Raw genomic sequence first — 27,024 nt, 5'->3', positions numbered from 1 at the left:
CGCCAACACCCAAGACAACCATCCCTTTCGTCCCAGCAAGGAACTGTCTGGCCCAGGCATCCTAGAGCCCGGGTTGACATTCCCCGGGATTCAAGTGTTACACATGCACAGCACACGTGCCACACAAACTGCCAGAAAATTGGGTTGTCCTATGAGTTTCTGAGTCTCTAGTGCCCAAGAAGATTTTCGGGATCAGAGGAAAGGTCAGAGAAGAGGAATCAGAGGCTCATGATGCCAGTGTTTAAAAAATAAAAGCTCCCACATTAGACACTGCTGCAGAGGTGTAGGGCACAGCCAGGGCAGGGGCACCTCCCAGGATCCTCCCGAAATACTGCCACCAGAACCAACAGCTGGTTATTGTCTGGCCCCACAATTCAGCCTGTCCAGAAAGCAGAGCGAGCACCTGTCTGCCCCCAAAAGTCTCAAGCAGAAGCTGGAGGAGAAAGGGGGTGATTTCTAACAGACGCAGAAGAACTAAAAAAAGGTCAAAGAATGCCAAGAAAAATGCAAACGTGTGCCAGGAGGAATACTTTCCTCAAAAGTCAGTGCATCTGACTCCTCAGCGATCACCTCTGGTGGGCTGTCACTCGAGCTGACTGTGTCTGATTCCAAGACCCCTGGCTCATTTACAAAACGGGTGTACTTTTTCAAGGGGTGTGTTCTGGGAACAGTGAATTCCCATCAGACTGCAGCCCTCCTTGAGGCTCAGAAAAGATGTGGGCCCCTGGAGAGTCTGGGCAGTGTCTTGTCAAAGTCAAGATGATCCTCAGAGCCCACCCAGTTCCCAGTCTCCCAGAGGCAAAGGAGATGCTGTTGATCTCCAGCCCGCAAGGTGAAGGTGGGTGGGCTGCTACTCTGGGGCCCCCATTCCATATTCAAGATGGAGTGTGCATTCCACGAGTACCTAAGTCTAAGCATTGACTGCGGGCCTGGGCAAAGTTTTTCTCATTGTCACTTCCCTGCATCTCTGAATTGAGGGTATGAACCCTGAGTGTGAAATCTGGTGCCACTGAAGTCCACACCAGGGCCCAGCACTATTCAAGCCAGACTTTGGAGGGGAGAGGTCTCATCATGAAAGATGGTAGAGTTTGTTTGTTTGTTTTCAACCATCACGGTGTCCTTTTTCAGATGAGAGAGCTGAGGCCCAGAGGACTTAAGGGCCATCTCTTCTTCTCTAGAAGCGGAGCCACCTGGACACTGCCCTTCAGCCCACCTCCAAATCCAACTCTGACCTACTTGAACCCCCAACTGAGACCACGGGAAATGCACAGTGGCCACTGTCAATTTCTTTCCTTCCTTTCATCCTTCCTTCCTCCTTTTTGTATAAAGAAACTCCAGGCCTTAAAGGCTTCCTCATCAGACCATTTCCGGGAAACCTGATTAGCACTTGCAACAAACTGTTATATTATACCTGTGCCTTACAGACCGCTTCCCTCCCTGCCCTGGGCTTTCTTCCAGGAAGCAGGGGCCGTGTGTAAAAAATACACGGAACATGGTGACTAATGGGCCACCTCGGGGCCAGCTGGAGCAGGCCTGGGTTCCAGGCGCTAACCTCAAGGGTCCCTCTCGGATGCCGACGAGCAGAAGTCACAACAGGCAAAGACTTAACAGCCCTTCCGTGTCAGCCAAGATACCGTCAGGGCTAGTTGGCCCGAGAAGGCACAGAAATAAAAATGAATTTTTTAAAAAGTCCTGAACACAAAGGAAGAAGAATGGAATGTCTGACTGTGCCCAGCCCTCATAATGGATAAGTTCTGGCTGCCAATGCCGACCTCTGGTGGGGCAGGGGGAGCTCCCTAAGGCAGCTTTACAGAAGGGGGAGAAATAAGGCACCACTGAGGGAGGAGGTTCTCCAAACGTGTGCGAACATATTTTAATAATATCCTCGTGCATTTCATTAGCCTCCTGAGTTCACAAAGGGCCTTTGGAAGCAATCTGGTATAGTGCAACTCAATTCCGTAAACGCTGGCTCTGGGCAGGTTCTCCTGGCATCTCACTGGCCTGGCGCGGGGCAGCTGGGAGGGGTGGGGTGGGGGGGAGCAAGGCTTTCAATTCCTGGACTGGAGGGTGGGGTGGGGGGGGCCGGCAGATGGAAGGACCCACCACCAAAGCCAGCCAGCCTGCCCCAGCCTGGCCGGTCACGGGTTATTTTTACCTCTTGCGCTTCACTGTACAGGCTCAGGGGCCGAAAACTGTGGCAGCCGCCTGCGGAAACTGGCTTATGAGTCACCCAGTGACTGCCCTCGCCTTGGTGGCGGCTGCTTCTGGACTCCTGGTCCCAGCTGGAAGGCTGGCCCTTGCGGGGAAGGGCTGTGTGCCACCCCCGCCTGGGGTGACTGGGAGCAAAGATTGGGAATGTGAAGCTCAGAGAGGCAAGAGGTCCCCAAAAGGATGGGCGGACGAAGGGGGCATAGGCTAGAAGGCAGTCCCCTGGGGGGTGGCAGTTAATTCACCACCTAGACCAAAGCCCACCTAGGTGGGCTACGGATGTTGGGACTCCAGGCTTATTCCCCGCTCAACTTCTCCGAGTGCAGGGCGAGTCAACACCAAGCTTCAAACACTCCCCTCCCCACCCTAAGTCTACCTCCCCCTTTCGGAGCAAGGCAGTCCCAAATACAGACAGCCCCAAACTTTGACTCATTTGTAACCACCGTCCCAGCCAGACTGAGCCAAGCTGTCCAGACAGAGGCTATTTATAGGTGCGTCGGGGACACAGACACTCACACAATGACACACACTCAGGATCCACGTCTCGCCAGCGCTGAGCCCTGGACTCAGAAACCTGGACACAAATGGTCCCCAGACCCTCAGAGAGACGCACACACTCAAAAGAGGCACCCAGACCCGGACACCGAGGGACCCAGAGACCAAGAAGGCTCGGGCACACACTCCTGGGGCAGCCAGACACAGAGAGGGAAGTCGAGACCCAGACAGAGACACACAGTCACAGCACACTCCACGGACGGCACGGAAACCCACTCACATAGACCGAGACCCACAGCGCCACGCACACTCCAGACACACACCCGGAGCTCCAGACACCGCGCAGGCCAGACAGTGTCTCACACGCCCGACTCTCCCCCCCTGCCCCCAAGCCAAAGTTGATAAAGAGCCGGCCTAATTGCTCCGTTGCGACTGCCCCTTAGGGAAATAAAATGGAAACTTCACGGATCCACCCGCCCCAGCCCTCCCGCGCACGGCGCCCTGCCGCCCTCTGCGCCGCTCGGCCCCGGGTCCGAGTCCCGGCGGGCGGGGCGCGGGCAGCGGGGGCCGTGCCAGGCTCTCAGCGCCGCGGGACAAAGCCGGGCCGGCCGCCAGCTGCCGCGAGCCGGGAGGGCGCGCCCGGGGCGCGGCGGGCGCAGCCGGGGCGCAGGGCGCACAGCCCGAGGGGGCGCGCACGGCCCGGGCCCCCGCCCGCATCTGCATCTCGATTCGGGGTCCGAACCTGACGGGGCCTCCGGGGAGGGGGGCGCGGGGTCACTCACTGATCTCCATGCTCTGGAACAAAGAGCGTTTGCAGTTGCACGTGCAGGAGACATTGGGCTGCCCGGCGGCGGCGGCGGCGGCGGCGGTGCTGTTGACCCCCATCAAGCGGTGCATGGACGGCGCGGCGGCGCGGCGCGGGGCGCAGGGGGCTCGGGGGCGGCCGGGGGGGGCTCCGGCCGGCGCCCGGCGCTCGGGCCCCGCATGCAGGAGGCGCGCGGCGGGGAAGGCGCGCCCCGGCTCGCCGGGCTCCGGGCGCTGCCAAGTTACCGGGGCGGCGCGGGACTCAGTGCTCGGGGCCGCGCTCCTCTGCGCCCCCCCGGCTGCCCCTCCGCAGCCCCGGGGGCGTCCGCAGTGCCCGCGGGTGGCGTCCGGGAAATGGGCTGGCAGCCGGGGCGCGCGCGCTGCCGGCGGGGCTGAGCCTCTGCTGCTAGCTTCCCCCAGCCGAGCGCCTCCGCCGCCGCCGCCTCCTCCTCCTCATTCAAGTCCAAGGAGATCGGGTTTCGCTCCGAGACCGCGGTCGGAGGCAGGCAGACGGTCTGACGTCAGCGCTAGACGGGGCTGCCGGTTCCCACCGCGCGGGGGCCGGGGAGGGGGCGCGCGCTGCGCCAATCCCCGCCGAGGTTCTCCCGCACCCCCTCCCCGGACCGCGGGGCGGGGTGACGGGGAAGGGGGCGGGCTCTTAAAGGGCCAGAGCAAAGCGGTCCGCGTAGACCCGGGACCCGCGCGGCGAAAGAAGGGTGCAGCGTCCCCTCCCAAACGGCGGTCAGTTTGGAAGCTCTGCCCCGCACAGGCCAGGCCCGGGAGAGCGGGATTGGGTCCCAGCCTTTGTGGGTGCGTTCCCCCCAACCCGGGATCCTTGACCGAGGCTTTGGGGGGAAGCTTGTCCCCCTTCAAAGAAGCACGAGATCCCTCGGACTCGGGGCAGGGGAAATTAGGGAAAAGCGGAGAGTCCTTCAGGTCATCCGTTACCTGATTTCGCAGTCAACTCCCCGATTCCAAATCTGCAGCTCCAAGAGGCCCCAAGCCCACTGCGCCCCCCGCGCAATTTATCTCGACCCAGAGGAGGTCGACTGGGGAAAACCAGAACTCCTGTAGACAAGCCCCGGACTGCTCCGAGAAACGCCCAGGAACCCTTGTCATGTAAATACGTGTCGGGGACTTGTACTGTCCCGGCCAGCGAGGCTCGGGGCGAATCCACACCCTAGGTCTGCTGCCCAAAGGGCCACTGGCCTGCGGTGGGCGAGGTGGGGAGAAGCGGCTCCGGAGTTCTAAAGACGCGGGAGGAAGTGCGGGGGTGTACTTTTATTTCAAGTTTTAATTACACAAGTGCTACAAGAACACATTCTCCTGGAATTAAAAAGATATTAAAATATTATGTAAGAGGCCCCCCTCCCTGGCACATCTCCATCCTCTCAACAATTCGGTGTGTCCTCTCCTAGACCCTGCCGTGAGTCTCTATTTATTTAACAAGTACTTACTGCCTTGTGCCAGAAACTTACCAAACAAGAAGGCCATCTGACACCTACTCTGGGGGGGCAGGTATATTATTATTCCCATTTTACAGACACGGAAGCTGGCGGGGTGGGGGTGTCACACAATGGAGGAGTTCTGAGCTGAACCCAGGTCAGACCCCCTGCCCCAAATATTTTTAGTTCTTGAAATATCCTCTGCACATCCCTGAACTGCCTGGAATTTTCTTAATAGGCAGAGACAACTTTTGCATGGGGGGGGGGCGGGGAGGGGGCGGGCAGCGGTGGTGGGGGGAGGCTTAAAAGTTATGGAACCATAGCTGCATCTCGCAGAACTCAGAGAAAGCCAGCCCAGGAAGTGGTGAGGTCTCTTCTGCAACTGGGCACAGTGATGCCTCTTGCTTTCTTAGCACAAGCCGGAAGCTTTTTCTGGAGGGTTCAAGCTCAGGGTGACTTGCTGGTGAGGAAGCCAAGCCCAGGGCCCCGGAAGGGAGGGCCTGCTCAGGACCTACCATGGAGGGGACCCCTGTCACAGACTCAAGGCAGTCTCAGCCCCTCCCTTGAAGAAGAGGCAGGTCTCACCAACATGCCTGCGGAAGGAGGGGGAAGGTCTTGCTGCAGTTTAACTTCAGCAGCTTGGAGGAAAAGCAGGAGAGTCTTAAGCATTCCTTGAGGACAGGGCTGGGGGTGCGGGGGTGGAGTGAGAATGTTGTCAGGGCCTGGGAATGACCTTGAGCCCCATTCACGTGTCAGGCCACAGGGGGTCACCAGCATTTCCCCTGCTTTCAGCCATTCCTCCAGTCATTCAAACAACAGACATTCCCTGAGCTGTAGTGAGCCCTGAGTGCCAGGAATTGGCTGAGGCCAGGAGCGGCTGTCTCTGCCCTCCTGAAGTCTCTTGCAGCTGATCTGGCCTGTCTGGCCACAAGAATCACACAGGTTGATTGTCTTGGAAATGGGGCAGCATTTTATACAATCCAGGTTAAACCACTGGCCGGCAAAAATAACTAGTTAATTCAGTGGATAAAAAAAACAAACCCACAATATCAACCTCTGGTTGATCTGTCTGGGAGAACAGCACGGGAACATTTAATGAGCACCTACACTGTGATCACACTGTTTTGATGGTGTCACCGGGGATGAGTTATTGGTTTCCACCCTGGTTCCAAAGTGAGTTTTGCCTGGAGGCCTGATGCAGGGTGTCAGTGTGGTGGTGGCAACTGCACCTCCAAAGATGAGCGGGACACAGTCATGTGACTTCAGTGAGTACCTTCATCTCTCCGACCTCAGTTTCCTTCTCTTTAAAATGGGAATGCTAATAGTGCCTTTGCCTGGGGTGATCCAAAGAGGTAAAGGAGGAAGTGGCTTGGAAGTAGGTAAGAAGAAGGTTGAATATATATTAGGGTGCATGCATGCTCAGTCACTTCAGTCGTGTCTGACTCTGCAACCCCATGGACTGTAGCCCACCAGGCTCCTCTGTCCATGGGATTCTACAGGCAAGAATACTAGAGTGGGTAGCCATTTCCTTCTCCAGGGGGTCTTTCCAATCCATGAATTGAACCCAGCTCTCCTGCATTGCAGGCAGATTCTTTACTGTCTGAGCCGCCAGCAATCTATATATTAGCAGTTAGGCTAGTTAATCCTCATAGAGTCTTGGGAGCGGAGGAACTGGTATGATATTATTTTCTCTTTTACAGATGAGGGCATTGACAACTGGAAAGTCTTCCCACGATGACAGGGCCCCTGGCTGAGTCAGAAGCAGGAAAAGACAGAGGTGCTCTGGAAGAAGCATGCACCTGACTACCCAGACTCATGGAAGTTCATGAGTGCGTGGGGCTGCCAGATCAATGTGAATGTCAGACAAACCATGAACAGCTTGTTGTATAAGTGTATCTTGTGCAGTATTTGGGACATACTAACACTAAACATTTATGTGCTGCTTATCTGAAATTTAAATTTAATTGGATGGCTTGTGTTTTATTTGCTAAATCTGCAACCCTATGTGTGCCAGGCACAGCCCTATGTGATGCTGGGAATTCAGTGATGAGGAAGGGCAGAGCCCACTGCCGGACCAGGCAGGGAATGAGGTGATGTGGGCGGGGTGGGAGAATTCGCCCTCTTGGAAGCAGGAGGTGGCCCACCTCTGTGGGACCAGCCTGAGTCCGCGGGAAGGAGACTGAAAGCTGGGGAAAGAATTTCCTACCTTTATGCCCCTCTTCAGTGCCAGGCACTGTGCTGGGTCTAGTAGACACAAGGCAGCAACCCAAACAAACTCCTGGGGCTTCCCAGGTGACTTGTGGGTAAAGACTCCACCTTGCAATGCAAGGGACTCTGGTTCAGTCCCTGGTCTGGGAAGATCCCACATGCCATGGAGCAACTGAGCCCAAGCACCACAATTACTGAGCCTGTGCTCTAAAGCCTGGGAGCCAAAACTATTGAGCCCACTTACCCTTGAGGCTGTGCTCCATAACAAGAGAAGCCACCGCAATGAGAAGCCTGCACACCGCAACCCGCTTGCCGCAACTAGAGAAAAGCCCACACAGCAACAAAGACCCAGCACAGCCATAAATAAATAAATAGAAAAACAAACTCCCCACCCTCATGTGACATCCTGGGGGGTGGGCAAGACAGACTAGACAGGCATGCAAACCCATAGCTAAACTAAGTTACATCAGACATGGTAACATTGAGATAGAGGTTGAGTTAGTAATCAGGGTAGTCCACTCAGAGGAGGTGGAGTTTCATTCAACTCATCTTTATGGAGCATCTTCCTAGGGGCCTTCTGAGGCTCAGATGCTTGCAGGTGAGGCAGACAACAGATTTGTAAACATGTAAGTCCAGGCGATGGTTTCAGAGGGACAAGAGTTGGAAAGCAACAAAGGGACTCAGCCTGGATGCAGCTGGATCCCATGGGGTTAGGTGGCCCCTCTGCAGAATGGGATAGCAGGGAAGGAGCCCCAGGCTGGGGGCAGCAGGTGCCCAGGCCAAAGTCCTTAGTGGAAGAGGAACTAAAGGAAATCTGGGACTTAGAACACATTTCCCAACCCAGTTACAGGTGGTGGGATTGTGAAATGGGTGTGTGTCTCCAGACAGCCGCTGGGCACAGGTGTTTCAGGGCCTCCAAACAGCACATGCTGCTGTCTGCCCTGAGAAGGGGCTGGATCCACCACAAGGAGGTTTTCAGATAGAAACTGTGTGGTCCAGGCCAGTAAGGAGGCCTCGCTCCCACTGCAGGGCTGGGCTCCATGCACACAGCTTCACGGGTGTGCAACCCAGCCAGGTGCCAGCATCTCATGCTCAGAAGGGCCCCATGCTTGGTTTGATGTTTTATTGTCACCATCTTGAAATTCTTCATAATTGATCATTTTTGAACAAAGGGCCCAGCAAATCCTGCAGACGTCCTGCTTAGGTGCCAGGCCCTAGTTGGCAGCCAGTCGGGGACCAAGGAAGCCAGCGTGGGTTTTGGCTGTGGCTGAGGGTGGCTGGCTGTGTCCTGACTGTGCCTGCCGGGGCCTGCTTTGACAGCGGACAGAGGGGACAAGGCAGATCTCAGCCTCTGCGGTCCAGCTCTGCCCTCTCACCTCCTGCCACCCCCAGGCCTGTGGGACAGAGCTGCTTTTCAGAAGCAGTCTCTGACAGCCTGAAGTAGTTTAACCACTTCTACTCCCAACTTACCACCTTTGGAAACCCTTTCCAGGCTGAGTCACTTTTTCCCCTATCTCCCTACCCCCTAGTCCTGCTGGTGGTTTAAGGGGCCTGTTGATGTTCCCAAGTTAGCATTTTGGGACTTTGTATTTTTATGATTTTTTTGGTCTTGTTTTGCTTTTAAACACTAATAAGAGCATTTATTGGACACTGCCTGTGTGCCAGGACCTCTTCTGGCCACTTCATATTTGTCCATTTAATCACTCGACAAATATGCATCAGGATCCTACAGGGAGCCAGGGCTCAGTTCTCTGGATCCCCACAGCAGTCCCGTGAAGTATAAGCTAATGGCATTCCCATTGGGCGGGTGGGGACACTGAGGCTCGTGGATTCAGGAGGAAGGTGGAGTGAAATGTGAATTCAGGGACTTTGGCCCCAGAGCCTGGGGACTGACCTCAGCAGGTGGTGTTTCTGCTCCCCTGCCCCATCCTCATTATCTCTGCTTGGGTCTGCCCTGCCTTTCCCACTGGACTGGGTCACTACGGCTCCCTGGGCTTCATACAGGCTTCCTTTGCCTGCTGCCGAAATCCCACTTGGATGAACTTTGCAGCCCACATCTCCTCAGTGAAGCCACATTTCATCTGCCCCTAAGCGGGGAAGGAACAGGATTTCATAGGATAGGGGTCCGGGGAGTGTTTCAAGGCCTCAGCACAGTGACCAGCAGCATTGGACACATGTTTGCATGTTCACTGTCTGGCAACTATTCACTGTTCACTGTTCACTGCAATGCCACACGGGCCAGACTGTGGCTTGTCCCCCATGTGACTCCGGTGAGTCCATCGGTCAGGATCTGGCATGCAGTGGGCAGCTGGCAAACCTCTGCAGAGTAAACGAGCAGTATCTGCACCTGTGGGGCTTCCCAGGTGGCATTAGGTAAAGAATCCACTTGCCAATGCAGGAGACTAGACTTGGGTTTGATCCCCGAGTCAGGAAGGTCCCCTGGAGGAAGGCATGGCATCCCACTCCGGTATTCTTGCCTGGAGAATCCCATGGACAGAGGAGCTTGGAGGGCCACAGTCCATAGTGTGACAAAGAGTCGGACATGACTGAATCGACTTAGCTCGCACGCATGCACCCGCATATGTAAACAGATAAGTCACACTTGAGGCCCCCTTCCTGACAAGCTGTCTCCTCAGCTTGCTCACCTGCTCTACTCCCAGTCTCCTTTTGCCCACCTACTGACAAGCTTCTAACTTAGTATACGGAAGCCAGAAACCTGGTCTGTGTCTACCAAGAAAGAGTGCTTGCCTGGTACGAGAGCCAGATGTGGTAACCAGAAAGATGTGAAGGGACTTCCTTGGTGGTCCAGCGGTTAAAGGGGCACGGGTTTGATCCCTGGTTGGGAAACTAAGACCCCACACTCCACAAGGTAACTAAGCCTGAGTGTCATAACAACTGAGTCTGCATGCTCTGGAGCCTGTGCACTACAACTAGAGACAAGCCCCAGGTCTCAACGAAGATCCTGCATGCCACAATTAAGACTTGATACAGTCAAATAAAAAAATAAAGATTTAAAAAAAAAAGATGTGAAGAGCAAGTGTGTGTGTCTGTGTGGTGTGTGTGGTGTGCGTGTTTGCATTTGTTGCACATGTCACACAGGGGTGTATCCCTGAGCATACTCGTGCTAGGAGGCGTATGTGTGTGTTGTATGTTTTGTTGGTTGTGGTTTACGTGCTTAGCTGCTGATACAGGAGTTCAGCTCCTGGACAGATGTCACATCATTGAGCTCTCAAACAATAAGCCAAAGGAGCCCTGCAAAATTGGTCACCGATGCAACTAGAGGGGTCACTTCTTTCTCTCCTGTCCAGTTTCTCATTTCCCACAGGGAACTAGTTTCCATAGAGAAGGCAGGGCTTTGGGGCCAAGGCAAGGAGATGAGGTGTGGGCTTGAAGGAAAGGACAGAAGGAAACATTTGAGTTAAGTTGTGTCTTCTGATAGGTGGGTAAACTGAGGCCCAGGCAGGGACATGACTTGGCTAAGGGCAAGCTATTGGAGCAAGGCCAGGTTGAGCCAGCATCCTGCTCCCAGCTCCCGGCCCTGCAGAACCTTTGGTTACCTTAAATAGCTTAGTATACAGACTTCCCTGCCGCAGGCTGTGCCTGAGAGGGGTTTGGAAGATTCCAGATGTTCAACTCATGTCTGAAACACTTCCAGAAAGAACTGTTTGTCATTCAAGTTGATTTCATGGGCCAGAAATACCGGAGCAGAAATGTTCTGTGTCTCTGTTCTCAAGAGCGATACATTTTACTGTTGTCAGGAGTGATTAATAATGTAAACCTGTGATGCTTGGTGGCATAAAAGGCCTTTGTGCCAGGTTGGGTGGTGGCACTCTGCTGCTGGGTTTGGGGGGTGGGGGCTGGTGAAGAAGGAAGCAGGTATGAGGGTATCGGCCAGGCTAGTTGCAGAGGGTGCCGGGAAGACTGTGTCTGCCTGGCTGGGCTGGGCTGACGATGGGCACCCTACCTGGCACAAAGGGACCATGCCACAAGGTGCCCATGGCAAGCCAGGCTCTGCCTGGGCAGAGTTTACCCTCTGGGGGCTCAATCATTCAGTGATTCATTCCCCAAGGACTGGACTCTGCATGCCCAAAACTGGGGTCACATTAAGTATAGGCCACCACTGCTAACTGCAAGGCCTTGATTGGGAACATTACTTAATGCATCCAGGCCTCAGTTTCCTCACCTTTAAAACGGAGACCATCAAGGAACTTATAGCACTATTGGGAGGATTAAATATGAAAACTCCCAGGCTTGGCTGGGAAGAGGCTCTTGAAAAAATTTAATTATTATTATTTTTTTAATGTAGAGCTTTTTTTGTCTTTATTGAGAATTTCTTACAATACTGCTTCTGTTTTATGATTTGGGGGGAAGGGGATTGGCCACGAGGCATGTGGGATCTTAGCTCCCCAACCAGGAATCATACCCATACCCCTTGCATTGGAAGGCAAAGTCAACCCCTGGACTGCCAGGGAAGTCCCCCAAAGTTAATCGTTGTTATTACTTCATGCTCTGTGCTGCAGGAACTCCCTGTTCCATACAAAACCCCAGTGAACCCTATAATACCCTCCTTCCCTTTGGAGAAGTTAGCCCAAGTTGTAATTTTTAAATGAATTTGTGAGTTGCTTTGTTCAGTGTCTCTCGCTGGACTGTCCCTGCATATCCCCCAGGTTTGGTCCCAGGAAGGGATGCTCAGAGGTCCCTAAGACCTCCGGAACACCTGATAGGATAGGAACTGTTGGAATCCAGAGGAATGGGGCATCATGATACCCCAATAGCCCTCCACCACCCAAGGATGTGGGACCCAGAAAATGCTCTAAGCCTTCCATTTGCAGACACTATGCTGGAGCTGGAGACAGAACCTCTTCCCCTCTGCACAGGGAGCCCTAGGCTCAGACACATGGTTTACGAACACAGTGCTGGCTTCAGAGGTGATGAAACTGGCACAGTACTTTTGAAAGAGGTGTGGGTTACACATGTCTTGTTCTTTGCTGTATCCACAGCAGGAACTGGCAGGTATAATGGCTCAGTACATACCTGCTGAATGTATACGCAAGACAATTTTGCAATATGCATCAGGCCTTCAAGGATGAATGTCCTCACCCTCTAGTTCGATTTCTACAACATATTTTAAGGAAATAATCAGAGAACTTGATTCTATTTATTTTCATTTGGAAAAGCAAAATTCAATGAAATTAAGAAAAAATATATGGGATTGGTTGACTCAGGAAGGTCAAATATAACACAACTGTTTAAAACATGTTTTCAAAGATTATTTGACAATATAGAAAGAAGTCCTTCATAAAATAAATTTTAAAATGGGCTTCAGAACTGATCCCAGTTTTGTACAAATAAAATTATATTTTTAGAAAAAAAGACTACATGATACACGCCAAAATGTTAACAGCAGCTAGTTTTATGTAATGGATTAAGTGAAATTAACATTTCTCTTATATGGTTTGCTGTGTTTTTTACAATGAACATTATTTTTTAAAAAACATTTAAAGATTACTTGTAAGTGCTTCTGAAGCAACTTGCACGTCTTCTCCGGTGCGGCTCCTTTAACTCCAGTTAAGACGCGGAAGAGGCGGGGGCGCCAGACACCGCTGACGTCAGAAGCAACCCGAAATGACACAGCGGACGAGCCAATCCCAAGTTTGCATTCTGGGAGCAGCTATTCGATTGGACACAAGTGCGCGCGGCCTTGCCCAATGGCGGAAGAGGGGCAGGAGCCGGGTGGCCGCATGGGTTTTAAATCCACGTGGTGGCAGAAGGGAAGGGCGGTGGCGGCGACTGCGCCTTAGGGGAGAGAGCTCTCTACCCTGGAGGGTGTGCATGCACACCCTCCACGCCTCCTGCGAAGTGGGCCAGGTGCTCAGCCTCACCGCAGCTGTTTGTATCAGCAGGTACCTTATAGGATCTTGTGAGTATCCAGTGGCGTTCGTTCAGTGGACTGATGTTTGCTACCCTCTATCGTGTTGCCAGGCAGGGCCCATGAGAGACACCCAGAGAATCCACGCTTCTGTGTAACTTCCAGCAAGTGGTTTATCGCTACCTCCATGCTGCTCTTCTCCATAGCGTTTACTCTGCTCCTCTAAGATGTGAGCTTCACGGGACAGTGAGTGATAAGAGGAGATCTTGTGAAGGGTCCGCCCCACGTTCATGTTCAATATGTACTTGTGGAGTAATTAGTTCAAAGACCAGTTTTTAGCACAGTGTTTGCCACATAGTAGGTTTGACAAATGGTAGCTATTTGTGGAATAAAGAACAATTGATTTTAGCATTGATTAAATGACTATTAAATGCATTCTGGGCATTAGCTGTGTATTACTTCATTTAATGGTTACAAAATGACATGTCTTATGTAACTTGATAGTCACAAAAAAGTAGGTTAAGTACCATTATTATTCCCATTTTACAGATATGGAAAACCAAAGCAATGGGAGGCCAGGTATTTTCTAAGATCCTATAGCTAGGAGGTGATAAGGTTAGATTCAAGAGGCCCTGATCTTAACCACTGTGCCATCCCAATATTTATCCAGTACTTGTCTTTCTTTCCTAAGAAAATTCTCATAAATCATCCCTGTGCTCCTGGGAATCCAGAGAAAAGAGAGGAAGTAGGAATCCTGTGGGCATGGCATAGCCAGGTGAGCTGGCATCCTGCCATGCACAGAATTGCCCAGCTTTGCTGTGTAGCAGCGGTCAGAGAGGGGTGAACAGAGAGGCTGCCTTTGGGGCATGTCAGGCCCTGTGCTGGGCTGGGCCATGGGTACATTGATGAACATGACAGACCCTCACGGGGCTGGTAGTCTAAACCAGCAACCACTCACTGGTGATCTGTGGACAGCCTGCAGAAGTGCTTTAGGTTTTGCCTGCCTAATGTTTGTTACAATTTTTCTAAAATTTTCTAAATTGCCATGGTGTCCACCCCTCTCTATTGTGTCACACATGTCTGCCTTTTCTAACATGTCCCTACCAGCACCTGAGTATCTCTAGCCCCTTGTTTAACCATGAAGGCAGGCCCCAGGTGAGGCCTGGCACCTGAAGACCAGCCTCCTTGGGCTGGCACTCAGGTGAGAATTTCCACCTTGAGCCCTGAAGTTCTGCACCTCCCAAAGCTAAAAGGCCTTCCACTGGCTCCTGAGGTTGTGCAGCCCTCAGCTGGAATTTCTGAAAACTCTGGCGGTGGATGCCAGTGCTGGCTTAGTTAACCCTGGATTTGAATCCCAGCTTCACTGCCAGCCAGCTGAGTGATGCTCGGCCAACCTGCTTCTGTTTCCTCTTCTGCAAAATGGGGATAACAACAGTCCCTGGTCACAGGGTTATTGTGAAGAGTCAGATGATGCAGGGAAGATGCTTGGCACTCACTAGGTGCTCATCAAACAGGCTGCTGATCTTTCTTTAGGAGACACTGGCACTGGCAGGAGGTTCTTCCTTACATCAAGCTGAGTCTCAGTTGCTCTATAACTTCCTTGACTTCATGCTCCTGACACCAAATGTGTGCTTCTCTTTCCATGGAACAGGCTTTCAGAAATCAAGGACCCAGATACACATCACAGCTTCCCATTCAAGATGTGCTACATAATTTGTGGAGCCCAGTGAAAACTAAAAATGTAGGGCCCCTGGTTCAAAAATTAGTAAGAATGTCAAAGGGATGACTGCAGAGTTCAAAAACTCCTTCTCACTGCACTCCTTCACACCCCATGGAGTGGGCCCTGCTCCCATGGGTGGTCCCCAGTCCTGTAATGTCCTGCAGATCTGCATATTGCAATAGGAGGTCTGCCTGGACCAGGACAGAGTGAGGAGCGTTTCCAGCTGTGCCCAGAGGAAGGCACCCACAGGCATGGTCTATATTTCCTTGGAAGTCCTGGTTCATAGACCCTACCCAGCTACCTGCCCTACATCTATCTTCTGGCTCTCCACACTTGACTTTTTGTCTGTTATGATAGAACATATATCTAGAACAAAGTGCACAGATCCAAAGTCTATAGTTGAATGACCTTTTATGTTGGCTTCCCCAGTGGCCCAGTGGCCAAGAATCTGTGAGATGGGAGTTCAACCCCTGATCTGAGATGATCCCTTGGAGGAGGGCATGGCAACCCATGCATGGCAACCCACTCTAGTATTTTTGCCTGGGAAATTCCGTGGACAGAAGAGCCTGGTGGGCTACAATCCAAGGGGTCACAAGGAGTTGGACTCGACTTAGAGGCTGAGCATGCACACTCATGTAACCACCATCCACCAGTCCAGAAAGTTCCCTTCAGTCCCATCCTGGTTCCCAGCCACCACCCCCGGTTGCAGAGGTAGCGGTCAATCTGCCTTCTTCCTCTGAGGATATGCTTCAGTTGTTTTCAGACATCATATAAACAGGATCCTACAGTACACACTCTTTTGTGTCTGACCTTTTCACTCACCATTAAGTCTGGGAGCCTCATCCTCATTGGTGTAATCATGGTTTGTTCCTTTTCATTGCTCTGTAGCAGTTGTAACACACCACAGTTCTCACGTTGATTCTCCTGTTCATTTTGCTTGTTTTCTGCTGTTGGCATTACAGGCAGGGCTGCTGTGGGGAACTGGAACTGTCTCGGTGTGCTCACTGCACACGTGCACTCATTAACCTGGGGTCATTGCCAGGATTGGGGATGTGGGTCAGAGGTGGGCCTGTGTTTATTGCCAAACAGTCTCCTGAGCTGGTTGTACCAATGTGTATTCCCAGCAGCAGTCACGTGAGTCTTGCCGGGATTTCACAGCCTTGCCGACACTCCACATTGCCCCTGTTTTAATTGCACTCTCCTAGTGACGTCACGCTTGACTTTTGGAACTGACCTAAGGAAGTTGAGTGCCAGAACTCACAGTTGCTGTTCCTTTCTGACCACTGACATTGAACCCTGGATGTTCACACACCTGCCCCAGAGCTCCCCTCCCCCTTGGGATCACTTGCAGATTTCACAAGCATGAACTTCATCTGAGTGACTGTTGAGACTCGGAATAGGACAGATCTCAGAGCAGGGAAAACCCCGGCTTCTTCCTGGGCACTCCTTTCCCAAACTGGGTTTTAAGTCCTTGATCTCTCCCAACATGATCTTCATTTCCACATCTTGCACAGGAAGGTATTGGATCTTTTTAAAGTCACACAAACTATGAAGAACATCTTTGAGGGGGTGGTGGGGTTCAGATTAGATGTTAAATGGACACAGTGATTGTAGGTTGCAGCCAAATGTGTGAATGATTGTGTGTGTGCTCAGTTGCTCAGTTGTGTCCTACTCTTTGCCACACGCTGGACTGTAGCCCGCCAGGCTCCACTGTCCATGGGATTTCCCAGGCAAGAACACTGGAGCGAGTTGCCATTTCCTCCTCCAGGGGATCTTTCTGACCCAGGGTATGAATGATTAAAATATGCCAATCTCTGCTGTCTTCAGGTGGCCTTTTTTTTTGTTTGTTTTGCCATGCCAATCTCTGCTGTCTTTAGGTGGCCTTCTTCTTTTTTTTTTTTTTTTTTTTAAGGATTTTAAAAAATGTTGTCTGAGTATTTATTTATTTGCTGGTCAGGGATCAAACCTGTGCCCACTGCAGTGGATGTGGGGAGCCTTAACCACTGGACCACAAGGGAAGTCCCAAAGTGACCTTTTAAGGACACCTGTCATCTGATTTAGGACTCACCCTAACCTGGGTTGGGAAGATCCCCTGGAGGAGGTAATGGCAACCCACTCCAGTATTCTTGCCTGGAGAATCCCATGGGCAGAGAAGCCTGGGGGGCTACAGTACATGGGGTCACAAAGAGTTGGACACAACTCAGCTCATAATCTTTCCTAATCCAGTAGGACTTCATCTTAGCTAATAAGATCTGAAAAGACCGTATTTCCAAATATGGTCACATTCTGAGATTGTAGGTGGACATGAATTTGGGGCCACCATTCAACCCAGTACCACCCAGTTCTCTTAAGAGATCCAGCCCTTGGTTTCTGGAATGGAACACAAGTTGCAGTGGCTATGCACTGTCACACAGGGCTCCCTTTCCTGGAGAAGGTGTTCTTGGATCCATGGTGTGTAGCTCGCTCCCTGGGAAAGCCTCTGTGAGTTTGTTTTGAAGACCACCCGCACGGCCACAGCAGACACCAGAATCCACTGTTCCTCCATTCGTTTGTTCATCCATGTTCGGGTCTCTGCTGATTTGGTTCTGAATGGAGCAGATGCAGTCTCTGACCTCATGATCAGAAAGGACTCCTGAGTTCCCCCGACTCTGCTCATGCCTCCAAGAGCAGATGTTGTCAGGGAAACAGACAGAAACACAAATGCCCGTTCTGGACCAGATTTCAAATCTTACACCCTTTCCTCCTCACCCAAAGCCTGACAATGCAATCAGATTCCAAACGCATTGCCTGTGGATGAGAAGATCACCTTTCTCCCACCCCAGGTTGAATCTTGGGGACAGATGCAGCCTGCTGTCCACCAGGGGCCTCCAGGAGCACCAGGTGAGGAGTCACCTGGGAGAGGCCGCTGCAGTGTTTAGACACTTCCTCTTGCATTTCTACAAAGTCTGCATCCAGAGCTGGGCACTTGAGCTGCCCGTGACCTGCCCTGTGTGGTTTCCTCCTGCTGCTTCTTGCTGAGTATCCAAAGCTACATGACCTTGGACATGACCCCCAAACGCCCACCCCAACCCAAGGTCTTGGCTCTTGTGTTCCCTTTGATGAGCATGGCCTTCTCATGGCCAGCCCCTTCCTGTCATTCAGGGGTTCAGCTCAAACATCACCTCCTCTTGGAAGCCTTCCCCCGGCCTCCTGTTATGTCCTACCCCATCACCCTGTTTCCCTTGGGCCACCAGCAAGAACCCCTGAGTGTTGGTGTGTGTATTTGTTTGCTGTTCATATCTTTACCTCACACCATTAGCCCACTGTAAGGGACCTGTCAGCCTTGTTTGCTGCATGATCCCAACTTCCTGCCGGGCACGGAGAAGGTCCAGAAGAGCTGCCAAATGACTGTGTGTCAGCTGAACTTGGGAGGAGGCAAACTGGCCTCAGAGAGGATGTCTGAAGCCTGCCGCCTTCTCCCGTGGGGATGGGTCATCCTGTTTGGAATGCCATTTGCTGTGGCCACTTTGGTGAGGTCTCAGGGTTCAAAGTGACCGGGGAGGATTGTGTAGGGGGATGGGAAACACCTGTCTGAGGTCAGCAAGGAACCAGCCTTGCCCATTAGTCCTGGAAGGCTTCTGAGTCTAGAATCCAACCAGCAGACAAACTGCTTCTTGGTTTGACAACTGGGGGCTTTTTTTTTCCTTTGGTTCTGCACAGGCAGGTGGCCCGGGCTTCCTTTTCCTGGAGGGTCTGGTTCCTTTTGGGGAAGGTCTCAGTTGGTCAGTGTAGAAGCTGTACTGTGTCTGCCCACAGGGCCAGTCAGTGCTCCTTGGTTCATGGCCAAGGACAGCCTATGGCTCCGGCCTGTGGGTCCTGACATCCTTTGGTCACATGGACTTGGGAGGGAGGGAGAGAGAAGGGCAGATGGCATTGTGGAAAGAGTGTGGGGTCTGCAGTTGGACAGGCTGGCTTATAGTCACAACAATATCAACTGTGAATTCAGTCTGTGTTCCTGCTATGTGCTGAGCACTATTCTCAGGTCTCTACCTGAGTTATTGCACAAATAATTGTGACCAGCACCAGCTGCCCAGGAGAGTCTGGGCCCTGGGGCAGCAGGGGAGGGCAGGCCCATCTAAGGGGCAGCTCCCTTGGCTCCAGCCAGGGTGGGCATGGGGGTGTGCTGGCTCAGGATGTGTCTCCTTGGCTGGCCAACAGCATGTCTAATGGTGCCCAGTCTGTGTGCTGGCCGCCGATGCCTGAATACCCTGGAGATGATGCAAGCAGTTTCTAGATTTGGGGCCTCCCTCTGTGCCGACGCCCCATGCCACCTTATGAGGCATCTTCCCTTTTGCTGAGCAGAGAAGGTAACTTCTCAGGGGCTCAGGGAGGTCAGATAGTGCACTTAAAAACTGTCCTGGGGTCAGGATTGGAATTCCGACCCGTCCAGCCTCGTTAGCTGCTGCACTGTCCTGCCATCAGAACAAAGAGAGAATGAGGCACTTGTCTGTCCCGGGAGCCTGGGGTGTCATGTCTTTTAAGATGACGAGTGATCCTGACAGCAGCAGGGGCAGTGACAATGTCCCGTGGCTTCTTTCTCGCAAATCTTTTATTTTTGGCCTGAGACAGCTAATGCGTGGCCAACGTATCCAAGGAAACCAGGATGCTTGGAGCAAGCTGTACCAAATCTCCATGCTAAAACCATCAGATGGCTAATTCGGGCCTCTCCAGTTATTTATTTATTTTTAGACCCCTGTGTATCATGTTACACACCCTCCTGACAAGCTTGACCAGCAGACACACACGTTCAGGGCACGTGACAATGTGCCTGTTCTTTTGGGGTTGAGGGGGCAGGTGTGCTCTTTTCCTGGCTTGTGAGCTTCCCAGGAGAGGCACGCGCTGACCTAGGTCTCCCTCTGCTGTCTCTTCTCACCCCGAAGAGGCAGATTCAGAATTTCAACCCCCAGGGGACTCCCCAGGTGGTGCTGGTGGTAAAGAACCTGCCTGCCAATGCATGAGACATAAAAGACATGGGTTTGATCCCAGGGTCAGGAAGATCCCCTGGAGGAGGGCATGGAAACCCACTCCAGTATTCTTGCCTGGAGAATCCCATGGAGAGAGGAGCCTGGCGGGCTACAGTCCATGGGGTCACAAAGAGTCAGACATGACTGAAGTGACTTAGCAGTCATACACACACACACACACAGAAGTCTACCTCTAGACTGGGGTCTGTCACTGTTGACATTTGGGGCCAGAAAACTGTTTGTCCTGGGGAGCTTCACCTCCCCCATTCCAGATCCACGAGTCTGGGGTCACTCTGATACCTCCTTCTCATCCCTTATCCCCATATCCAGACTATGGGAAATCCTGGGTTTTTACCTCTATTCTAAAAAGTAGTTTTACTGAGTCGTAGTTGACAAACAATACACCCCAAGTATTTGAAATGTGCAGCGTGACCCATTTTGACCCAGGGATCCCCCGCTGGTGATACCATCATCACAGTCATGAGACCAGATATCTCTGTCCCCCTGAGAAGTTCTTGGTCATCTCTCTCACCCCCTTCCTGCTCTGCAGCCACTGATCTGCTTCTACCACCATAGATTACTTTGCATTTTTCTAGAGTTTTATATAAATGGAATCATACAGTATGTGCTTTTTTGGGTCTGGCTTTTTTCACTCAACAGAATTAGCCTGAGATGCAGGCATGTCGCTGTGTGGAGCGATAGTTCACTGCTTTTGCTTTCTGGGTATATATTCCATCATGTGGACAGACTGAGCTCCATTCACCTGCTGATCAACCTATGTCTTTTCTTACAATGTGATTATTTATGGACATATAACATATATACGGGGCTTCTCAGATGGTTCAGTGGGTAAAGAACCTGCCTGCAATGCAGGAGATGCCAGAGATACGGGTTCAATTCCTGGGTTAGGAAGATCCCCTGGAGGAGGCACAGCAACCCACTCCAGTATTCTTGCCTGGAGAATCCCATGGACAGAGGAACCTAGCAGGCTGTGGTCCATAGGTCGCAAAGAGTCAGACACCACTGAAGTGACCCAGCACAGCACAGCACAAAATGCATACAGAAAAGTGTACACATCCTACTTGACCAAATGAGTGAATTTTCACAGTGAACACGCCTGTGCAGCTAACACCCAGATGGAGAAGCAGGAGAGGAGCAGCAGCCTGGAAGACCCCTGCCCCCCATCCAGGGGGTCCCAGCCTGTTCCTGACACATAGATAAGCTGAAGTTCCTGGAGCTTCATGTGAATGGATCCGACAAGATGTTCTTTTCTGTGTCTCTGGCTTTCTCAGTCGACATTGTGATCAAAGCCTCCGTCCTTGTCTTGTGTCAGCAGTTTGCTCCTTCTGTTGCTGAGTAGCCCTCCAGCGTGTGAATACACCGCAGTGTATATCCCATCTCTTGTGAAGCACGCGGCGCTGTTTCCAGCAATCAGCCATTATGAACGATACATCTGCGTCCAGCTTTGCTTATGTGAATCCCTTTCCTCCCTCCTTCCCTTCCTGCCCCCTTCCTCCTCTCTTTCCCTGCCTCCTTTTTTCTCTCTTCCTCTCTGCCTCTTAGGCCACAACCCCCTTGAGGGGTAGGACTATATCTTACTTACCTTTGTAACTGGGTGCCAAGAGTCACAGACCCTCAGTCACGTTACATGGGGGTCGGGCTATCCCCACTGCCTGGGAGGACATTGCATGTGAAACGCCAGCCCTCATGGTTGTGGCTGGGAGCCCTGGAGGTATGTTCCAGGTATGTTCTGGCTGGAGTGAACTGACATGCAGACACACAGGGGCGCTTCACTTGAGGAACAGCGATGTGATGTTGAACATCTGGGGTTATGAAAGAGGAGCTTGGGGTTAGGTCCTTGTCTTTACCTGTCTGACCTTTCACGGCTGTTCTCAGAGTGTTCTGGGTTTGCTGTGCAGACCTTTCCAGAAGATAAGAGTATACACACAGCTCTCCACTGCTGGGGTCTCTGGTAGGGGCGCCAGATAAAAGAAAGGACATTCAGCAAATCTGCATTTCAGTTCAACAGTGAATAACTTATTAGTGTACATCTACCCCCAGTATGACAGAAGAGAAACTCATAGCACAAAATTCTTCATTGTTTAACTGAAATCCAAACTTGACTGGGCATCCCATGTTTTGTTTGCTAAAATCAGACAACCCTGTCTAGCAGAGCTGAGTGGAGTGAATGAATTACCCGGTTTGTTTTAGTTCTCTTTTACCGCATAACATTTCGCCATAAACAGCAGCACAGAACAATTCACATTCACACTACCATGTATAAAATAGACACATAACAAGGATACACTGTCCAGCACAGGGAATGACAGCCATCATCTTGCAAGAATGTTTACTGGAGTATAATCTGTAAAAATACTGAAGTGCAATGTTGTACACCTGAAACTAATTAATAAACTATTAGAAATCAGCTATACTTTAAAAAACAATCCTCATTCATCATCTCACAGTTTCTCTGGGTCAGGAGTCGGGTATGGTTTAGCAGGACTCTGTCAGGATCTCACCTGGCTGAGATCAAGGTATTGACTGGGGCTGTGGTCCCACCTGAAATCAAGGGTTGAGACTGGGAAAGAATCAGCTTCGGGGCTCCTTCAGGCTATTGGTGGAACCGATTCCCTTGTGACTGTGGTACCCAGAGCTGTTTGCTTCTTCAGAGACAGTAAGGGAACCAAGCATTAGGAGGGAGTCTGGTATTATAGCAAGACTGTGCTCAGAGCACCATGTAAGCATGGCAGCAACACGCTCTCAGCTTTGCCATGTACCATCACAGGGCTGACACCCCATCCACTGACTGTCCCTATGGGAAGGGTTGATTAAGTAGCAGTCCCTCCATACTCCAGAGCAAATGCAGCAATCATAAAGAAGACTTTCATTTCTATCTGTGGGTCCAGAGAGGTGCCCACACGATTTCTCTTGAAGTACAGAAAGCAAGTTGTACATTTTTCCAAATGAAAAAGAGCTAAATCAGGTTTTACATCTCTGCCCGCCCCCAATTATAAAAGCAATACATGCTCATGGCAGAAAATAGAGAAAACAGAAAATTATAAGGAGAAAGAAAGTGGAAAGAGTCCAGAATCTTACTGCCCAGAAACACTACTTCAAACATTTTGATGCATTTTCTTCCAATCTCATTTCTATGCATATTTGCACACACAGATATATATGTGTATATATATATATATTTAATATATACTTAAATATATATTGAAGCAAAAATAGACTCGCACTATGAGTGCTCTTGAGTGGCTTGCTTTTTTCTACTTAGCTGTCACAGCTTTCCATGCTAATGAACATAGATTTCTCATCATCTTTCATGGCAGCAGAGCATCCAGGCTTGGGTGCATTATATGTGATTTGAGCAATCCCCAGTGGATGGACATTTAAGTTGCTTCTGTTTTTTTTTTTTTTTTTTATTACTGTGTACCTGATGCTGCAGAAAATACTGTCTTCTGTGTAGTTATCTGATTCTTGTCTCAGGATAACTCCCCACCCATGAAATTGCTGCCTCGAAGGGTATTGAGAAATTCAGTTCAGTTCAGTTCAGTTGCTCAGTCGTGTCCGACTCTTTGTGACCCCATGGACTGTAGTACGCCAGGCTTCCCTGTCCATCACCAACTCCTGGAGTTTATTCAAACTCATGTCCATTGAGTTGGTGATGCCATCCAACCAACTCATCCTCTTTCATCCTGTTCTCCTCCAGCCTTCAATCTTTCCCAGCATCAGAGTCTTTTCAAATGAATCAATTCTTCGCATCAGGTGGCCAAAGTATTGGAGTTTCAGTTTCTGCATCAGTCCTTCCAATGAATATTCAGGACTGATCTCCTTTAGGATGGACTGGTTGGATCTCCTTGCAGTCCAAGGGACTCTTAAGAGTCTTCTCTAACACCACAGTTCAAAAGCATCAATTCTTCAGCGCTCAGCCTTCTTTATAGTCCAACTCTCACATCCATACATGACTACTGGAAAAAACCATAGCTTTGACTAGAAGGACCTTTGTTGGCAAAGTAATGTCTCTGCTTTTTAAGAAGATATCTAGCTTGGTCATAACTTTTCCTCCAAGGAGCAAGCATCTTTTAATTTCATGGCTGCAATCACCATCTGCAGTGATCTTGGAGCCCCCAAAAATAAAGCCTGTCACTGCTTTCATTGTTTCCCCATCTATTTGCCATGAAGTGATGGGACCAGATGCCATGATCTTAGTTTTCTGAATGTTGAGTTTTAAGCAACTTTTCACTCTCCTCTTTCACTTTTATCAAGAGGCTCTTTAGTTCTTCTTTGCTTTCTGCCATAAGTGTGGTGTCATCTGCATATCTGAGGTTATTGATATTTCTCCCGGCAATCTTGATTCCAGCTTGTGTTTCATCCAGCCCAGCATTTCTCATGATGTACTCTGCATATAAGTTAAATAAGTAGGGTGACAATATACAGCCTTGACATACTCCTTTTCTGATTTGGAATGAGTCTGTTTTTCCATGTCGAGTTCTAACTGTTGCTTCTTGACCTGCATACAGATTTCTCAGGAGGCAGGTCAGGTGGTCTGGTATTCCCATCTCTTTAAGAATTTTCCACAGTTTATTGTGATCCACACAGTCAAAGGCTTTGGCATAGTCAATAAAGCAGAAGTAGATGTTTTTCTGGAACTCTCTAGCATTTTCGATGATCCAACAGATGTTGGCAATTTGATCTCTGGTTCCTCTGCCTTTTCTAAATCGAGCTTGAACATCTGAAAGTTCATGGTCCACATACTGTTGAAGTCTGGCTTGGAGAATTTTGAGCATTACTTTGCTAGCGTGTGAGATGAGTGCCACTGTGTGGTAGTTTGAGCATTCTTTGGCATTGTCTTTCTTTGGGATTGGAATGAAAACTGATCTTTTCTAGTCCTGTGTCCACTGCTGAGTTTTCCAAAAATTGCTGGCATATTGAGTGCAGCACTTTCACAGCATCATCTTTTAGGATTTGAAATAGCTCAACTAGAATTCCATCACCTCTACTAGCTTTGTCCGTAGTGATGCTTCCTAAGGCCTACTTGACTTTGCATTCCAGGATGTCTGGTTCTAGGTGAATGATCACACCATCGTGGTTATCTGGGTCAAGAAGATCTTTTTTGTATAGTTCTTCTGTGTATTCTTGCCACCTCTTCTTAATATCTTCTGCTTCTGTTAGGTCCATACCATTTCTGTCCTTTATTGTGCCCATCTTTCCATGAAATGTTCCCTTGGTATCTCTAATTTTCTTGAAGAGATCTCTAGTCTTTCCCATTCTGTTGTTTTCCTCTATTTCTTTGCATTGATCACTGAGGAAGTCTTTCTTATCTCTCCTTGCTATTCTCTGGAACTCTGCATTCAGATAGGTGTATCTTTCCTTTTCTCCTTTGCCTTTCGCTTCTCTTCTTTTCTCCGCTATTTGTAAGGCCTCCTCAGACAACCATTTTGCCTTTTTGCATTTCCTTTTCTTGGGGATGGTCTTGATCACTGCCTCCTGTACAATGTCATGAACCTTCACCCATAGTTCTTCAGGTACTCTGTCTATCAGATCTAATTCCTTGAATCTATTTCTCACTTCCACTGTATAATCATAAAGGATTTGATTTAGGTCCTCCCTGAATGGTCTAGTGGTTTTCCGTACTTTCTTCAATTTAAGTCTGAATTTGGCAATAAGGAGTTCATGTTCTGAGCCACAGACAGCTCCTGGTCTTGTTTTTGCTGACTATATAGAGCTTCTCCATCTTTGGCTGCAAAGAATAAAATCAGTCTGATTTCAGTTTTGACCATCTGGTGATGTCCATGTGTAGAGTCTTCTCTTGTGTTGTTGGAAGAGGGTGTTTGTATTCAGGAGAGGGAGTGCCTTGTGTATGTATGATTGTAACAATGGGTCCTGGAATCGAGGGCATGAGGGTAAATCTGCACTCTTTCCCTCACCAACCATTTTATCTGGATCATGTTCCTTAACCTCTCAGTGCCTCTGTCTCCTCATCTCTAAAATGGGAATTATAACTGAATGTTATAACTTTCAAACTGTGGTGCTGGAGAATACTCTTGAGAGTCCCTTGGACAGCAAGGAAATCAAACCAGTCAATTTTAAAGGAAATCAACCCTGAATATTCATTGGAAGGACTGACGCTGAAGCTGAAGCTCCAATACTTTGGCCACCTGATGTGAAGAGCCGACTCATAGGAAAAGACCCTGATGCTGGGAAAGATTGAGAGTGGGAGGGGAAGGCAGTGACAGAGGATGAGATTGTTGGATGGCATCACCGACTCAATGGACATGAATTTGAGCAAAGTCTGGAATATAGTGAAAGACAGGGAAGTCTGGCATGCTGCAGGCAATGGAGTAGCAGAGGCATGACTGAATAACAGCTGAAGCTGCTGGAGCTGCTGGGGGGCGGTCCATGAGTTGGAGAGTACTGAGGACTTGTGTTGGCTGGCCCCTCAGGGAAGCCAGGACCACCTTGGATTTGCCCTTGGAAAGGTGCTCTGGGGACTTGGCACCTTCCTAGAAGTGGAGAATCATAGTGCCATAGTGACAGCTGACACTGTGGGTGTTTCCTGCACAGCTCACTGCTCGAACCTCCTTATGAACTCATCTCATGCCCAGAGGAGCCCAGGACCTGGGTGCCAGCATCCATTGACAGCTGGGGGAAGATGAACTAACTGGGACTCCACAGTGGCATGGTTCTGGAGCCTCCATCACTACCCTGATGCTGGAGGGGCGTGCTTGGGATTAGAAAGGAGAACTGCTGTGGTTGGCAGAACCTGTGTTCAAATCCCGACTCTGTGCTGAGTGGCTGAATGAGCGTTCATCCAAAGGGTGGGGGATGTGGGAGGAGACAGGGAGTAAAGGGGCAAACAAGTGAATGACCCTGAATGATGGCAGATTCTGGTGCTCCTGGGGGAATGAGAAGGGAGCAGGAGGAGCCAGGGGCCTGCTTTGGATCTGCAGGTCTGGGAGGGCCTCCCTGGGGATGAGACCTCTGTGCTGAGGTCAGAAAGACCAGATAAGAAGGAGTTCCCTTTGGAAGGAGGCTGGGGTTACCAGGAACCCTCGGGCCCATGTAAGGGCAAGACCTTGGTGAGTTTGAGAAACTGGAGAGGGCTGCTCTGGAGCAATAGGAGGGAGGAAACACATGCTCTTAGCAGACGACACCAGTTCCTACCTTGCGGGATTCTTAGAGGTCAGTCATAATTATCTGAATGAGAGCTCCAGAAGGGGGCTGTGTGTAGCAGCCCAGGCCATTCCCTCTCACGAAAGGTGG

General features: G+C 50.6%; 1 protein-coding gene and 1 long non-coding RNA gene across 2 annotated transcripts in view; one reads left to right on the top strand and one right to left on the bottom strand.

Annotated features, from left to right (window-relative positions):
* PMEPA1 (prostate transmembrane protein, androgen induced 1) overlaps positions 1-3,620 on the bottom strand; it is a 56,903-nt gene extending 53,283 nt beyond the window's left edge. The window contains exon 1 of the mRNA XM_061126938.1: positions 3,486-3,620. Within this exon, the coding sequence (XP_060982921.1) occupies positions 3,486-3,600 (115 nt within the window). The 5' untranslated portion in view covers positions 3,601-3,620. The remainder of the gene's footprint in view (positions 1-3,485) is intronic.
* A 563-nt stretch (positions 3,621-4,183) lies between these two features.
* On the top strand, positions 4,184-6,921 carry LOC133044971 (uncharacterized). The gene is made up of 2 exons (XR_009690102.1): positions 4,184-4,317; positions 6,653-6,921. It is a non-coding gene; the product is annotated as an uncharacterized LOC133044971 (long non-coding RNA).
* The last annotated feature ends 20,103 nt before the right edge of the window (positions 6,922-27,024 follow it).

Source organism: Dama dama, chromosome 23 (genome assembly GCF_033118175.1).
Source record: "Dama dama isolate Ldn47 chromosome 23, ASM3311817v1, whole genome shotgun sequence".
NCBI classification, from domain to species: domain Eukaryota; kingdom Metazoa; phylum Chordata; class Mammalia; order Artiodactyla; family Cervidae; genus Dama; species Dama dama.
This window is presented reverse-complemented; position numbering and strand designations above follow the sequence as displayed.